This window comes from Corvus kubaryi, unplaced genomic scaffold (assembly GCF_017639235.1).
Source record: "Corvus kubaryi isolate FWS band 111438036 unplaced genomic scaffold, C.kubaryi_AGA036_p1.0 37225, whole genome shotgun sequence".
NCBI classification, from domain to species: domain Eukaryota; kingdom Metazoa; phylum Chordata; class Aves; order Passeriformes; family Corvidae; genus Corvus; species Corvus kubaryi.
In genome coordinates, this window is record NW_024581064.1 from 271,247 (window position 1) to 286,945 (window position 15,699).

General features: G+C 61.0%; 2 protein-coding genes across 2 annotated transcripts in view; one reads left to right on the plus strand and one right to left on the minus strand.

The window, feature by feature from the left end:
* Positions 1 to 11,450, plus strand: part of WWP2 (WW domain containing E3 ubiquitin protein ligase 2) — a 32,317-nt gene extending 20,867 nt beyond the window's left edge. Inside the window, 15 exon segments of the mRNA XM_042022862.1 lie at positions 64 to 238; positions 3,042 to 3,096; positions 4,607 to 4,688; positions 4,984 to 5,112; positions 5,253 to 5,331; positions 5,445 to 5,516; positions 5,617 to 5,705; positions 6,750 to 6,909; positions 7,828 to 7,961; positions 8,086 to 8,226; positions 8,763 to 8,883; positions 9,174 to 9,278; positions 9,372 to 9,468; positions 10,251 to 10,323; positions 10,457 to 11,450. Of these exon segments, the coding sequence (XP_041878796.1) occupies positions 64 to 238; positions 3,042 to 3,096; positions 4,607 to 4,688; positions 4,984 to 5,112; positions 5,253 to 5,331; positions 5,445 to 5,516; positions 5,617 to 5,705; positions 6,750 to 6,909; positions 7,828 to 7,961; positions 8,086 to 8,226; positions 8,763 to 8,883; positions 9,174 to 9,278; positions 9,372 to 9,468; positions 10,251 to 10,323; positions 10,457 to 10,556 (1,612 nt within the window). The 3' untranslated portion in view covers positions 10,557 to 11,450.
* Positions 11,451 to 11,964: 514 nt separating this feature from the next.
* Positions 11,965 to 15,508, minus strand: PSMD7 (proteasome 26S subunit, non-ATPase 7). Its single transcript, XM_042022864.1, has 7 exons — positions 15,339 to 15,508; positions 14,725 to 14,816; positions 14,373 to 14,465; positions 13,786 to 13,883; positions 13,429 to 13,509; positions 12,799 to 12,890; positions 11,965 to 12,574 (listed from the first exon to the last, which is right to left on the minus strand). Exons 1-7 carry the CDS (start codon positions 15,410 to 15,412, stop codon positions 12,136 to 12,138), a joined length of 969 nt encoding a protein of 322 aa, XP_041878798.1. The 5' UTR covers positions 15,413 to 15,508; the 3' UTR covers positions 11,965 to 12,135.
* Between the last annotated feature and the right edge of the window lie 191 nt (positions 15,509 to 15,699).

A 15,699-nucleotide genomic window follows, 5' to 3' on the forward strand; every position in this document is an offset into this window, starting at 1 on the left:
CAGTCCACAGGACCCGCCAAGCTGCGTGAGACACACGGTGACAACTTCCTTGGGTGCTTGCAGGTGGGAGAAGCGCGTGGATCCTCGAGGCAGGTATTACTACGTGGACCACAACACCCGGACCACCACGTGGCAGCGCCCCACGGCCGAGTACGTCAGGAACTACGAGCAGTGGCAGTCGCAGCGCAACCAGCTCCAAGGGGCCATGCAGCAGTTCAGCCAAAGGTTCTTGTACCAGGTGAGAGCCGGGCGTGGTGCTGGCGGGGGTCTCACCTGGCTGTCCCGCTGGTCTCGCCGGGGCCTGCCTGGGAGCCACGGAGCGTGGGAAGGCGCTTGCTGGGCTGTGTGGGGTCTGTGCGAGCTCAGAGCAGTGCCTGGATGGGAGCCCACAAACTCCTCAGCTGCCTGCAGAGGCTGTGGGGGAGTGACTTGCTTTTTATAAACCAGCTTGCACGGCCTTGAAGAGTGGTGGGAGGTGTCCTCAGCTGCCTGTGCCCAAGGTCTCTCCAGTGCCAGTGGCACACATTCTCCTGTGACTCCCATCAGACAAGCCTTGCTGCAGACCTATGGGGCTGCAGAACCTGCTGTTGGAGCTGAGGGAGCTGTGGGAGCCTGGTGTGTAGCAGGACAGGAGGCTCTGGGGCCTGAGCTCATCCCTCCCTGGGTCTCTGTTGGGCTGAGGACAGCGTGGTTGGGTCCCGGATGCAGCAGGAGCTGCAGGGCCAGGGTACAAGTGCAGAGGGTGCAAGGAACAAGCTGGACTTGGCCAGCTCCCTCCTGCTTCCTCTGCTGCTTCCCCTCGTTCCTGGTTTGGGCTATTTGCGTTTCCTTGCTCAGGGAATGGTCTCAACCATTCTGTTTCTGGGCAAGGGACCACGCTTGTCCCAGCCATACCTTTGCTGTGGATCTGGACCCAGCTGTGGGAGTGAGCACCTCTGCTGACCTGAGCAGTGCTGGTGGCCATGGGCTGCAGGGAGAGCAGTGCTTGGGAAAGGGCCAGGCTGGAGCGGTTCTGCCACCCGGAGCAGCGATCTGGCCCGTGCAGTGGTGAAACTGCACTCGTGCCAGAGGCAGGTGAACAGGTGTGGAGGGAAGGTGGGCAGCCTAGAGGAACCAGCTTCTCATTGACTTTTATCTCCTCAGAGAAAGCCAGGAGTCCCAGCTGAGACTGCAGTGAGCTCAGGGCTGCATCGAGGAGCTCAGCTGCTCTCTGGGCAGGGGAGTAGGCAGTGCAAAGTCCATTCTGTGTGGAACACAACCGGGGCCGCTCCTGGGGCTCAGCCCCTCTCCTCCCCCTGCCTGTCCCTCCCTGGATGTCTCTCCAACCCTTCCAAGCCTCACAGGGGAGCTGGACCCCCACGACCGTGCTGTCCCACGTACCGTTCACCAGAGCCCAGGGGAAGGGCGCTGGGAGGGACTCCCCTGGGAGGGGGCTCCCAGCGGGGCTCCGGGCCCGTCCCTCACTCCCCGCCAGCGCCAGCCTTGGAGCCGCTCCAGTGCCGTGCAACTCACCCTGGCTGCGCTCTGCCGAGGGAGGGACTCGAGCTCCAAATTTAGCCTGATGAAACGATTGTACTTTTTGTTTCAAACTCTGCTGCCAGCGGTGATGGCTGCTGCTCTGCCTCCTGCCCCACAGGGGCTTTCTGCTTGACTTGCCCCTGCCTGCAGCATCCCTCTGCCCTCCTTGCTGGAGGGGATGGTAGGGGGGGTGATGAGCAGTGGGGCAGAGCCTGGGAAAGGCAGAGCTTGGGGGGCTTGGGTGAAGCCAGGGTTCGCTCTCCCAGCAGATGCCCTGGTGCTGCATCCCTTGCATGAAGGGTCTCTGGCACAGGGGCCAGGTTGTTCCCAGGGGCTGTGGGGAGCTGCAGGAGCTGCCTGGAGCCCTGCCCTGGTAGCTTCAATTAGCTATGTTTAGGTGCCAGTGAGGTGGTACCTCTGGACAAGACTTGGCTGCGTGTCTGGGCAGCCTGTCCTGGTGGGGAGGGAGTGGACGCTGCCCCAGGTCCGAGCTGTGCTGGCCATGCCAGTCCTGGCACGGGGGGCGGGTACAAGAGATGAAGCTCAGAGGGGCACGGGCTGTGCCAGGCCATCCCCGGGGTGCTGGGCTGCCATGAGCTGTACCCATCCAGGTTTCGGTGCCTCTCGGGTGTGGGGGTCCCTGGCGCCGCGAGGGCCGGGTCTGGCTACGGGTGGCATGCCCTGGACCCAGGCTGACTCGGATCCGTCCTGGCGTGGGGAGCTGGGACACAGCCCCCTCCAGCAGCTGGGTTTTTTACCTTTTGGGTAACGATTCGTTTCTTATTTAACCATTAAAAGCGCTTCCAGGTCCCCTCCTGCCCTGGGCCTCGGGGACCCTCTATCCCCAGGGAGCGCAGCGGGGCTGGGGCGGGGGTTTGCACCCACCGGCGCGGGACAGCGGCCCGTGCCCCCCGTGCTGGGCCAGCCCGGCTCGGGAGAAAGGGGCTTTGTGCGGCGGGGGCGGGGGCCGGGCCGCCCGGACTGAATGCGGGCTCAGTGCAGCGCATCCCGCACCGGCCCTGCCCGGGAGGAGGGGGCCGCCATCCCGCCAGGAAGCGCGGGGCGTGGACAGCGCTTGTGGGAATGATTTCATTGGAAAGGCCTGCGATATTTTTTCCCCTCTTGTGTGTGGTTCTTGGAGGAGGCTGGAGGTGTATGTGGAGGGGACGCCGGCGCAGCCGAGCAGCCGCGCACGTCCGGAGCCCTCCGGGCCGTCCCGCTGCCCTCGGCCGGCACAGCCCCTGCCCCTGCCCCTGCCCGCCGCCCCTTGGCTGCCCCAGCCCCTGCTTAGGCTGAGCTTCTGGGGTTTTTTTTTTTTTTTTTTTTTCTTTTTTTTTTTTTTTTTTGCGTTTCTTTTTTTAACCCCCCTTGAGTGTGCAAGTTTTTTTTAGTTCCCTGGGAGCTGTGGGCCAAGGAGAGGCGAGTGGAAGCGGGGCTGGCCGGCTCACCTCTATGTTCTGCTCTTCCCAGCCATCCCGGCTCTGGGGTTTATTCCGTGTTTTTGCTCTCTCTGTTGTCTCTAGTCCTCCGGAGCCCCGTCCGACAATGATCCTCTGGGGCCCCTTCCTCCTGGCTGGGGTAAGTACTGTGCTGCCTCACCTGCTCCTGCATGGCCCCCAGGGGACACTCCTGTCACCGGCAGCAGGACCCTGCCCATCCCGCGGGGAGCACCGTGCTGCCAGTGCCTTCCTCGCTCCCATCCCTGGCGATACTGGGAAGGGTGGCCGTGGAGCCAGCACTCCCTGTGCTTGGCTGCACGTGGGGCTGACTCTGCCTGTGACTAGCACGATCTCTGATGTGAAATTCCACTTTTTTCCCCCCCCTTTTTCCCTTTTTGCTGGAGGAGTTCACAGCCTCTCTCAGCTGCTGAATGCAGAAGTGCCTGTGATTGCTCTTTGGATGGGGGAAGATGCTGGGGATCCAAGTCCTTGCTTGTCCCCAGACCCCTCCTCTGCCAAGCAGGGATCTGTCCTGCTGCCGTGCTGCCTCCAGGTTGCTCTGCCTGGGTCTGTAGCAGGGCTGGGAGCTGGCAGGAGCAGGGCTGGTGGTCCCCACATGGCCCAAGCATTGTGTGCCGGGACATTTTGAAAAGTCCCTGCGTCACCCGCAGGACAGAGAGATCCCCTCCATGGCCAGAGCATCCCTGGAGAGGGCAGGCTGGGACGCTCGTGGGTGCAGCTGGGCTGTGCTGTGCCAGGGAGAGCAGGAGAGGGGTTAAAATTGTGGAAGCTTGGAGCAGGACAGAGGGGCTCAGGCTGCTCAGGGAGTCCACAGGGGCAGTGTCTTGATGGGGGCAGTGGTGGAGCCCTTGCTGGGTGTCCCGCCTCCCATCAGCAAGGAGAAGGGACCCGTCCCCAGTGCCAGCTGGGTAGGCTGGGGAGGCGCAGCTCTGCGTGGGGCTGAGCACCCCCTGGGTTGGGGGTCCCCAGGATGGATGGGATCCCTGGGGTGGATGCAGTCCTGGCCATCATTTGGGGGCTGCTGCCCACAGTCCAGGAGTGAGATGGAGCGAGGGGCTGGCACTGGCCAGAAGGGTGACAGGGAGGTGACAAGGTGTCGCTGCCTGCGTGGTGCAGGGCTGAGCATGTGGGAGTGATGCAGCACACAGAGGACGAGGAGGAGGTGTGGGGCACACACGGTGCTGGGGAGGCAGGGGTGTGTGTAGGGGTGGCTGGTGTGTGTGGTGGGGCTGTTTTGTGCCTGTGTGCAGCACAAGGAGGACCCTGTGTGTTCACACACGTGTGCACTGGAGCAAGGCCGTGCAGGGAGTTTGGAAAGCACCTGTGGCTCCATGTGGAGGGAGGGACGTTGCTGCGTGTCCCAGGAGGGGGTGTGTGTGCCACGAGGGTGTGTGGCTGTGCACAGCCCCCGTGCTGGCCTGGCAGCGCATTGGCAGCGCTGGCCTTGCCCTGGCACCTCCCGCATGCTGGCACTGCTGGGCTGAGGCAGCTCGGGCACGTGGAAAGAATGTGGGGTTTATCCTGCCTTTTCCAAAGGAGCCAGGGAGGTGGAATGGGGGAGCTGACAAACTTCTGTGAGCTGCTGTTCCCAGGACTCCAGCTGACGCTTCCTCTCCCTTTTCTCCTAGAGAAGAGACAGGACAATGGCCGAGTGTATTACGTGAACCACAACACCCGGACCACGCAGTGGGAAGACCCTCGCACGCAGGGGTAGGCGGCCGTGGGGGGAGCAGGGTTTGGGAAGGTGCTGTTCTCCAGGGACCTGCCCTGGCTGAGGACCTTTTGCTGGCCTGCACTGAGGCCATGCGTCCCACAGATGGAGAGTGAAGCTCTGACAGTGCCGTGGCTGTGGCCGGAGTGCTGCCCAGGCAGGGCTCCTCTCGCAGGGTGCGCGCAGTCGCTCGCCAGTCCCATGCCATGGATCCTTCCTTTTGCCTGGCACGGAGCTGTAGTTCAGGGGGGACTGCCCGAAGGGCCTGTCTGGTGAGCCGTTCCTTGCCAGCAGGATGATCCAGGAGCCGCCGCTGCCGCCGGGCTGGGAGATGAAGTACACGAACGAGAGCGTGCGGTACTTCGTGGACCACAACACCCGCACCACCACCTTCAAGGACCCGCGCCCAGGCTTCGAGTCTGGGTAAGCCCCGAGCAGCGGGTCTGGGGGCTCGCGTGGGCTCTGACAGAGGAGAGCTGCACCCAGTGACCCTCATCCCACCTGGCTGGCGACGGGGGCTGCTCGGGGCCGGGGGTGTGACCGAGGCCCTGCTGCTTTGGCAGGAGCAAGCACGGCGGCTCCCCAGGTGCGTATGACCGGAGCTTTCGCTGGAAGTACCACCAGTTCCGCTTCCTCTGCCACGTGAGTAGAACGGCTGTGGGCGGCTGCGTGGGTGCCCTGAGCCCTGTGGGCAGGTGTGGGTGAGGAGGGCCGTGCCTGCCTCACACAGCCCTGTGCCTCTGCCCTGCCTGCAGTCGAACGCACTGCCCAGCCATGTGAAGATCAGCGTGTCCCGGCAGACGCTCTTCGAGGACTCCTTCCAGCAGGTAGGGAGGTGCCGGGGCCACGGAGCCGGGCAGGAGTGGAGCTGGCCCTCAGGAGTGGAGCTGGCCCCCGCCGCGGTGACACTTCCCTGCTCGTCCCCAGATCATGAACATGAAGCCGTACGACCTGCGGCGCCGGCTGTACATCATCATGCGAGGGGAGGAGGGCCTGGACTACGGTGGCATTGCCAGGTGAGCGCGGCGCGCCGGGCCACTGAGCTGTGCCATGCCTGTGCCCTTTGTCCTGTGGGCAGTGCAGGCACGAGGCAGCTGCACTCAGGACTCCCAGTCCTTGAGCAGAGGAGTCCAGGGGTGTTTAAATGGGAAACTGGGTTTTAGGAGCGGTGGAATGCCCTGAAAGCACTTCCAGGCGTGTCCCTGGCAGCGACAGCACAGGGGACGCAGCTGGGGCTCCCCTGCTACCCCCAGTGTGGGGGTGATGGGCTGAGTGGCCTCATCTCCCTGCAGCTGACAGGCCCTGGTGTTCCCAGACAGTCAGCATATGCCAGGGCAGACAGGGTGTGATGTGGTTGCTGCGGCCCTGCTGCTGCCCCGGTATGGTGTTGCCACAGGGCATGGGCTGTGGCTTGGCTTGAGGGGGTCCTGTGTGCTTGTGAGCCCCCTCTGGCTCCCCTGGGACATCTCCTTGGAGCTGGGGTTGGTGTGTCCCTGCCCGCTGCCACCCCACGCTCACCTGCTGCCCTTCGTGGGGCTGCTACCCTGGCTCCTGCTCCTGCTCCACCTCTCTCTGTGTCCTGCCAGTGGTTTTACCCTATGGTAGGTTACGTCATGCTGTTCTACCACAGGGTAGAACCACGGACGGGATGCCGGGGCTGCCTCCACGTCCGAGGATTCCTGTCTGCCTGCACGGCCGGGGGAGCAAAGCCAGGATGGTGCTGTCCCGAGCTTGGCGTGGGGCTCCTGGGGCAGCGTGTGCAGAGGGATTGGGTGCACTGGGGTGTGTTGTGTGGGACAGCCCAGCTGGGACTGAGTGTGTGGCACCTGACGGGGTTCCTGATGCTCTGAGTGGGGCCTGCAGCAAACTGGCATCTCCAGAAACATCTCACAAACCCCACAAACCACAGGGCACCTCGGGGAGGGGGACACCCTCGCCCAGTCACACCAGTGCCCAACACCTGCCTGGCACCCTGAGGAGGTGGGCACCCGGTTGGTGCAGGGACACACACTGTCTCCTCCCTGAGCTGCTTGTCACCGTGTTCCCCTTGTCTCGTCCAGGGAGTGGTTCTTCCTCCTGTCCCACGAGGTGCTCAACCCCATGTACTGCCTCTTCGAGTACGCGGGCAAGAACAACTACTGCCTGCAGATCAACCCCGCCTCCTCCATCAACCCCGACCACCTCACCTACTTCCGCTTCATCGGCCGCTTCATCGCCATGGTGAGAGCCTGGGGGATGGCACGGGGTGGTCAGCAGGGCGAGGGGCAGCTCCATGTGCCACAGCTGTGCTGGGCTCGGCACTGCTGCCCTCCGTGAGCCCCTTCTTGCCCACGTGTGGGTCCATGGGAGATGGCCCTGCAAGGGGGTGCTGTGGGGTGATGCATTTTAAATCCAGGGAATGGCTGTGGGGCCAGAGGAGACCTGGTTTCCCAGGAGTTGTGGCGGGGATGGATGGCTCCAGGTCTTTGGCTGTCACCCCAGGTGCTGTCGGATCTGCAGCTCCAGGGACTATTTTTAGTCCCAGCCGTGTGAGATTTTCCAGCTGCCCGAGCTCCGGAGCAGCTCCTCCTGTTTGTCTCAGATTCCTTAAGGCCAATGTGCCCCGGGCTGGCAGGGGGGCTGCCAGGGCTCCCCAGGCCCAGGGAAGGGTCCCTGGCCCGCAGCCCTGCGGGGTGTGCGCGGAGGCGGCTCCGGCCCCGCTGTCCTGCCCTGCCCTGCCCCGCCTCGCAGGATACCAATAAAACCCCAGACTATTACTCACCGCTGGGCTGTTCTAGACAAGCGTCTGCATTATTTTTGGCTGCCTTTGCCTCGGGGCTCCTGGAAGCCAGGGATTGAGGGAAGCCACAGCACAGCTCTGTTTAAACAAGTGCTCTTAATAGAGCTGTGAGGGGAGAGGGAGACGCAGTGGAATTTGTGGTGGGGAGGGAGAGGGGCTGCAGCCCACCCGCCCTGGGCGGTGCTGTTGGGGCAGCCCACCCTTTCCCACCGTGTGTGCCAGCCAGGAGCAAGTGCCACAGCTCAGGGACCTGGCAATGAGTTCCTTCTGCCCCATCAGTGCCCCAGGGTGGAGCGTTTTCTCACCCCAGGGCTGCGTCCTGGGGTCCCCCATGACCTGGTGTCCCCTCCCCGCCACAGGCTCTGTACCACGGGAAGTTCATCGATACCGGCTTCACGCTGCCCTTCTACAAACGGATGCTGAACAAGCGCCCGACGCTGAAGGACCTGGAGTCCATCGACCCCGAGTTCTACAACTCCATCGTCTGGACCAAGTGAGTGCCCTGCGCTCCTCCTCCACCTGCTCCAGTCGCACTGCGGGCGGGCAGAGCTCTCCCCGCAGCCCCTCACTGCTGCTGGGTGCCTCCATCAGGAATCACATCCCAGTGTCCCCCACAGGGAGAACAGCCTGGAGGAGTGTGGCCTGGAGCTGTACTTCATCCAGGACATGGAGATCCTGGGCAAGGTGACCACCCACGAGCTGAAGGAGGGTGGTGAGAGCATCCGTGTGACGGAGGAGAACAAGGAGGAATACATCATGTGAGTGGCTGTCCCAAGGGTCCTGTCAGGCACCCGCCCCCAGCGGCTGCAGGGGTGGGACCGTGGGGCTTGGGACGTGGCCGCTTCCCTGGGCTACGTGGCCTGTGACAAGCCCGGGCTGGCGCGGCTGGCCGAGCTCTGCTGCAGTCTGGATTGCTGCGGGCTGGGCAGTTGCCAGTACTTTCAGGAAAAAGGAGAGGGGAGAGAGGCTGAGGCTGCTCTCCCATCCCATGGCTGTTACCCCTGCCTGCCTGGGGGCTGCCAGGGCCAGCTCAGCTCCAGCCAGGGGACTTGCTTTGTACCCCTGGAGCTCCTAAGGCCGCTGTGCTATGCTTGGGGCTGAATGCTGCTCATGGGTTTGGGGGCAGAGACAGAAACCCACCAGTGGGAACTGAGGGGAGCCCTGGTGCTTTGAGGGAGCCCCTCTCCCCTTCCCCACACTCCCGGGGCCCTCCCTGCTTGTGGGAGGGATCCTGGGGTTTCCCCGTGCCGGGCCAGCGGTGCTGGCTCTGTGCCGACCCCGTCTGCCTCCCCAGGCTGCTGACGGACTGGAGGTTCACACGGGGCGTGGAGGAACAGACCAAGGCATTCCTGGACGGCTTCAACGAGGTGGTGCCGCTCGAGTGGCTGCGCTACTTCGACGAGAAGGAGCTGGAGGTGAGCTGGCACCTGGGGTGGGGACGTGGATGTGAAGTGGCACATGGTGACCCTGCTCATGCTCTGTGCCCATCGGCTCTGCTGACGAGGGTACGGCCCCAGGTGTTTGCTCTGCGGGTGGCTCACTGGGTCCATTGGCAAGAGAACATCTTGTTGGATGGGAGGAATTCATCCCAGATGCCTCAGTGCTGGTGCCTGGGCCAGCTGAAGGCTGGCACTGGAGGAGTTGGTGCTCGGAGTGCGGGTGCAGGGCCCCGTCTGTCCCCTGCTGAGTGTTCCCCTGTCCCCAGCTGATGCTGTGCGGGATGCAGGAGATCGACATGAACGACTGGCAGAAAAATACCATCTACAGGCACTACACCAAGAACAGCAAACAGATCCAGTGGTTCTGGCAGGTCAGTCTGAGCCCAACTGAGGGCGTGGGGTGGCAGGAGCCATCCTGTGGGATGGGACCAGGATCCCATTCACCTGCTGCATTCCTGCTGCAGGTGGTTAAGGAGATGGACAACGAGAAGAGGATCCGGCTGCTGCAGTTCGTGACGGGGACCTGCCGCCTGCCTGTCGGGGGCTTTGCTGAGCTCATCGGTGTGTCCTGGGGAGCCACTGGGGGTGGCACCTTCCTGTCCCTGTCCCCACACAGAGCACACGCAGCACGTGAGCAGGAAAGCAGCTGCGAGGTCTGAGCACAGGGGTCCCATCTGGTGGTGTGCCATTTCCAGACACGTTCTTTGGCCATGACCGCCCTGCCAGGGTTAACTATGTCCGGCTGGTTTGTGATCTCAATCTGAATGAGATTGGATTTCTGATTGGATTTTGATTCTTGTGTGACAAAGCCTCTTTTTCAGAAAACCACAGTGTGGTTCCACTCATCCTTTAATTTGCTGCTTTTTGGGGCCTGCACCAGCCTTTCCCTGACTTTCCTGGTATTCGTGTCAAGCCAACCAGCTTGCTTAACCCCCTCAGTTGTTCTTGCTGGCATATTAGCTTTTTCCGCCCCCTGGAACCTCTCCAGCATTCCCAATCTGTTAAAAAGCCAGTGACTCAGACTTCCTGTGCCAGGTCCTTTAAAACTCTTGGATGGACTCGCACAATCCTGAGGGTTCACAGATCAATAAGTTTTAGCACTGGCTATGGAACCATCATGCTCAGAGATGGTGCTCTTGCCCCTTGGTGCTGTGAACCTGCATTTTGCTTTCTCCTTTGTTTTTTGAACATCCTCTCTGCAAACAGGCAGAGATTGTTTCCGTGGATTTACCCCGTGTCCCTGGGATTGTAAGCCCATGACGGTGGATCTCTGTGTGTGTGGGAGGGGTTTCTTTTTCAGCTCCTGGTCGTGTAATGAGCTTTGCTGTGCTCGTCATTAACAGGCAGCAACGGGCCCCAGAAATTCTGCATCGATAAAGTTGGCAAAGAGACGTGGCTGCCACGGAGCCACACGTGGTAAGTCACTGCCCCTCGGCCTGGCCGGAGTGCGTGAGGGCACAGGGAACGCTGCGGGGCTGCACGGGGCTCTCCATCCCGTGGGATGGGAGTGCTGTTCCTGGCCGTGTCTCAGCCTCCGCTCTCTCCCCAGCTTCAACCGCCTGGATCTCCCTCCCTACAAGAGCTACGAACAGCTGAAGGAGAAGCTGCTTTACGCCATCGAGGAGACGGAAGGGTTTGGACAGGAGTGATGGAGCTGTGGGGCATTCCCAGAGTGCTGCCGGCCGGTGCCCAGGGCCCTCTCTGGGATGTGCACAGGCCCCTATGGACACTGTGGCTCTTGCTCCCAGGCGAGGCCTGCACTGACACGGCCCTGGGGGAATGGGGCTTTGCTTCCCTCCCTAAGGAAATCTGAGGTGTGATGGAGAGGAGGACATAAGGGCTTGGCTCGCGAGGGCTGGCGCAGAGGGGCTGGGGGGCAGCACAGGGGGCACTGGGGCTTCTCGGCCCCCCTCACAGACACAGGTGTTTGGTAGAGGCTCTTCCCCCTCCTGTTTTCTGCCTTTTGATGGCATTTTGGTAGTGGCAGGTGAGGGGGAAAATGGCTCTGACTGATTTCTGGGCCCCATCCTGCACCCAGCATCCAGCAACAATGACAAGGACCCCCAAGATGATGCTTCTGAAGGGCTCTTGTGCACCGTCTGAGCGCCAGGACAGCCCCTTCCCCAGCGAGACCCGCAGCCGCTGGAGCCAGAGCCTGGCTGAGCGTGTCCTGATTTGCAGCCTGTGGCCCCTGGGCAGCTGTATTTAAGTGATATGGTTTCTGCTCGGAGCTGGTGCGCCACAGCAGCCCCGGGGGCTCGGGGCACTGCCGGGGCCCTGCCGGCCTTCGCTCAGATCCTGGGTCCTGCCCACACTTCAGTGTTCCCTCTGCTGCCGGCCGGGCTGCGGAGAGGGCAACATCACCTGGATGTCGCTCCTGCCCTTGCCTGTGTGTGCGGGCAACAGGCCTGGCATGTCCGTGTGTCCGGGGGCCTGTGCAGACGGGACCCTGCAACGGCTCCGGGCTGGGAAGCGGCCGGGTCCGCACGGCCCTGCCTGCCCCGCGAGGCTTCCTGTGCAATAAACGACAAAGCAGCTGCCGAGGTGTGCCTGTGTCCTGGATCCCTGCGAGTCCCAGGTCTCTGCCTGTCCTGGCGCAGCATTTCCCCTGGGCCCGGGTATGGCTCCCAGGGTGGGGTCTGTGCAGTGCTCAGGCTCCAGGACCATGACAGCAGCCGGAGCTCGGCACTGGGATCACAAAGCCCGTGGATTTTGTCCCTGCCCGCTCTGTGTCAGCGGTGATGGTCCCGGTGCTTCCCCGGGCTCACAGCCTCCTGCCGCCCTGAGAGCTGCTTGGCCCCGACCAGGGGTGACAGGGCCACCAGCGCTGTCCCCAGGGAGGGGCTAGGGCCTTGCTGGCACAGAGCTGTGACAGCAGTGACAACATCCCAGCTGTGCCACACCCCTAGGGGCTGGGGCACAGGGCCAGTTAAACACAGGGATGGCTGCGGTGCACGAAAGTGGCTGATGGCAATAGATTAGCCCTGGAAAATGGGAATACACGCACCAAGAGCAGAGTGTGTGTGAGCTGAGGCCTCAACACCCCCCAAGACACACTGGGGGAAGGAAAAGTGCTGTATTAAAGTATAATCAAATCAAAAGCCTCTGCATGGCTCCCCCAACCCTGCCTGGGTGAGGAAGAGCAGTGCTGAGCACAACATACAAGACCCCAGCACCAGGGATTTAGTTTACAAGATTTTTAATTTACAAATAAAAAAACTACACCTTTTACTTTTTCTCCTTTTTCTCTTCTTTCTTGCCATCACTCTTCTCTTTGTCCTTCTCCTTCTCATCTTTCCTCTCCTTTTTACTTTCTTCTTTTTCCTGTCCTTCCTTCTTCTCTGCGTCCCTGTTGGCAATCTTGTTGTTGATGAGGTTGTGCAGGGCCACAACGGAGCGGATGAGCGAGGCCAGGTACACCACCACCATCTGGTCGTTGGTCTTCAGGTAAAAGGCCTTGACAAACTCCTGCAGGTTCACATCTGGGAGCAGGTTGAAGACGTCCTGGAGGTGGTAGATGATCTGGTGGTTGATGGGGAGTTTGCCCAGGGCTACTTTCTCTAGGTAGCTCCTGATGTCCAGAAGCTTGGAGTTCAGTCCCTTCAAGCCATGGACTTGGTTTGTGATCCGCTGGGACAGAGTGCCCACCGTGGTGTCCTTGATGTCCCTGAAATGCAGAGAGAACTGGGATCAGAACCTCACCCTGCTGGGCACCGTCCCTTGGGACCTTTCCAGCTCAGAGCCATGTGAGCACGGCCGAGGGATGATGGGATCCAGTGCTCCCGGGATTTATGCCATGTGCTCAACGCGCTCCTCGTGCAGTGGCACCGGGAACGGCACCGGGAATGCCGCTGGGAGCGTGGGCAGGGCCCGGGACAGCTCCCCCCTCACCTCAGCAGATGCTCCACACCCACTTCCTCGGCCTCCTCCGCGCCGATCTCGCTCGTCACGTGCTCAAAAGTCTTGGAGGTCGGGGTGCCATCCTGAAGGGACACACAAACGGGATTTTAGCCAGGGCATGAGGGATTGCACCGATGAAACCAGAAAAGCAGCCCTACACAGGCCACAAGGGATGTGAGAGGAACAGCTCTAGTTGGGATGTCCTTGATTTGATCACCGTATCACTGACTGCCCCAGCAATCTCTCCTGCTCTGGGTAACTTCCCATTTCTGCATTTTGCTGGTGTGTACCCAGCAGGGAGCAATGGAAATTCTCACTAAATATCACAATTATTTCTCTCTTCCCTGATCCAGCCTCGTTGCATTTTGGGAGAGCAGCTCCTGCGCTGTAGTGAAGGCCTCAGAAAGGCAAAAAGATCCAATATTTCATACACATCCATAATTGAAGTGCAACAATTACAGTGACTCACTGCTGGGTGTTTGTCTGCATGGGGCTCAGTGAGGCGTGAGCTGCTCAGGGCAGGCCCACAATGACGGGGCACACCTGGGAGCACCTGCAGCCAGTGACAGCCTCAAAGTGCTCCCAGCTGTGACTGTGACACTTCACACGGTCAACACTCACATCATGGACCTCCTCCACTGAGATGTAGGCTTCTGTGGGCAGCCCCAGGTCCTTCGGCTTCACATCAATGATCACCAGCACCTTGGGAAGAAAGAAAACATGCAGGAAACTGGATTTTGGTCAAAGAGTAGGAAGAAATACCCGAGCCAGCTCTTCCCTCCTCAGCACCAGCACGAGGCTGCTCAGAGGGGTAACCGCAGGCACTGAGACAATGATTCAGAAAACTCCTGATCCCAGTTCCTCAATCACTTTACAGCCACCATGCTGTGTCACCAGCAAAAAAGGTGGGGGACAAGGCTTCCCACATGCCCCTTTTAGGGAAAGAGAGAGAAGAACAACCCCAAAGGCCAAACTTACAGAGTTGGGGCAGTATCTCTTCATCAGTTCATTGATGGCGATGTCATTCTTGTGCAGCTTCGGGCCCGTGTGGTACCACCCCACGATTCTTTCTCTGGCTGAGCAAAAGCAGAAAGGATCTGGAATCAGAACTGTGGGGAGGCCCCAGCAGAGAGACCCGAGCAGAGACTGGGTAGGCACATCAAGGGTGAGAGTCTGATCCATGTGGAGGAGAGGGAAATGGATTACAAGGCCATGGCTTGAGCAGTGACCACGCTCACTCGTCACCGTTACTGACCCACAACCTTCCTGCTGGTCCCTTCACTGCTTATTTAATGGCTTCTCTTAATTGTGTTGCTCTCAGGGTCTGACAGCCTGAACCTCTGACATCTCGAGATGCAAGTCCCATCCCTGAAGTGTTCAAAACCGCGTGGATGTGGGACACGGTTAGTGGACAACATGCTGGTGGTACTGGTTGATGGTTGGACTCCATGATCTTACAGGTTTTTTCCAACCTTAAGGATTCTGTGATTAATAGAAATTCCCTTTTCCACAGCCCTGAAAGTTTTTGGGAATGTACCCCTGACTGTCAGAAGATCTCAACTCACCATTGACCTTCTTAAACATTCCATACATGTTCTCCAGATAGTCATGGTCCAGGAACCACACAGTATCATCCTTGTCATCCTCATCAAAAGGTACTGGGAATAAAACAAAACACCAGTGTTCAAAAATCCAGCTTCCTGAATTAAAATGTTTATTGAAACGCTCTGGCTTGGGTATTTTTGACTGGTAAAGGAGAGTGAGGTTTACTTGGGGGTGTCGACAGCAGTTTGCATTTGTTGTTGGATATGGGGTGATTTGCACATGGATGGATCAGGGTGCCTTCCAAAACCCCAACACAATCCATCCACTAAATAATTCAGTGGGTTTGGAGAAGGGCAGGACACCCGAACTCACCTGCAAAACTGTTGGACACATCCAGGATCTTCTTTTGCCAGGAGCCCAGCAGCACTCCGACCACTCGCTTCTGATTTCCCACTTTTCCTATTCTGAAAGGAAAAACGACTGTCAGTCCCTTTCGCAGACGGGAGGGAGGGAGCAGGGACCCCCCTCTCGTGGCGGGGGTGACACAGCGGGGGTGGAAGAGGGGCAGTGACTGTGTTATATCATCACTGCTCGTGTTCGCAGCCACGAAAGGGCGTCCCGGAGCCCTCGGAACCAAAGCCTGTCCCGGGGAGGCCGGGGATGCGACCCCGACACCGCCTGCGAGCAGCGACCGATCCCACTGTCACCCACCGTGGGCTCGGGCACCTCCTGGGATTTAGGGCTTTATTTCTGACTCTAAAACCGCTCCGCACCGGCGGGAGGGAGCGGAATTAAGCCCAAATTACCCAGGGTGCCGGAGGGACAGGGTCCCCTCCCGGCCCCGGGGCCCTCCCGCTCCGCCGGGTCCCCTCCCAGCCCCGGGCTCCTTCAGGGCCCCGCTCCCGGCCCGGCCCCGCTCCCGGCCCGGCCCCGCTCCCGGCCCGGCCGTGACTCAGCGCCGCGGCGCCGCTCCCGCCCGGCCGCACCTGTTGAAGTGATCGACGACGCTGAGCAGCACCAGCGGGTGCACGACCACCCTGTCCACGGCCAGCTCCGGCATGGCGCCCGCCCTGCCCTGCCCGGCCCGGCCCGGCCCCGCTCGCTCCGACCGCCCGCTCCCGCACCAGGCCCGACCGGCCCCGGCCCTCAGCCCGCCCCGAGCGACCGGCGTGCACCGCGCGGGGCGGGGCGGCCGCCGGCTCGGGGGAGCGCCGCCATCTTGGGAAGGTGCGCTCGCCATCCTGAGACGGTGCGCTCGCCATCTTGGGAAGGTACCATCGCCATCTTGGGAAGGTACCATCGCCATCTTGGGAAGGTACCATCGCCATCTTGGGAAGGTGCCGCCGC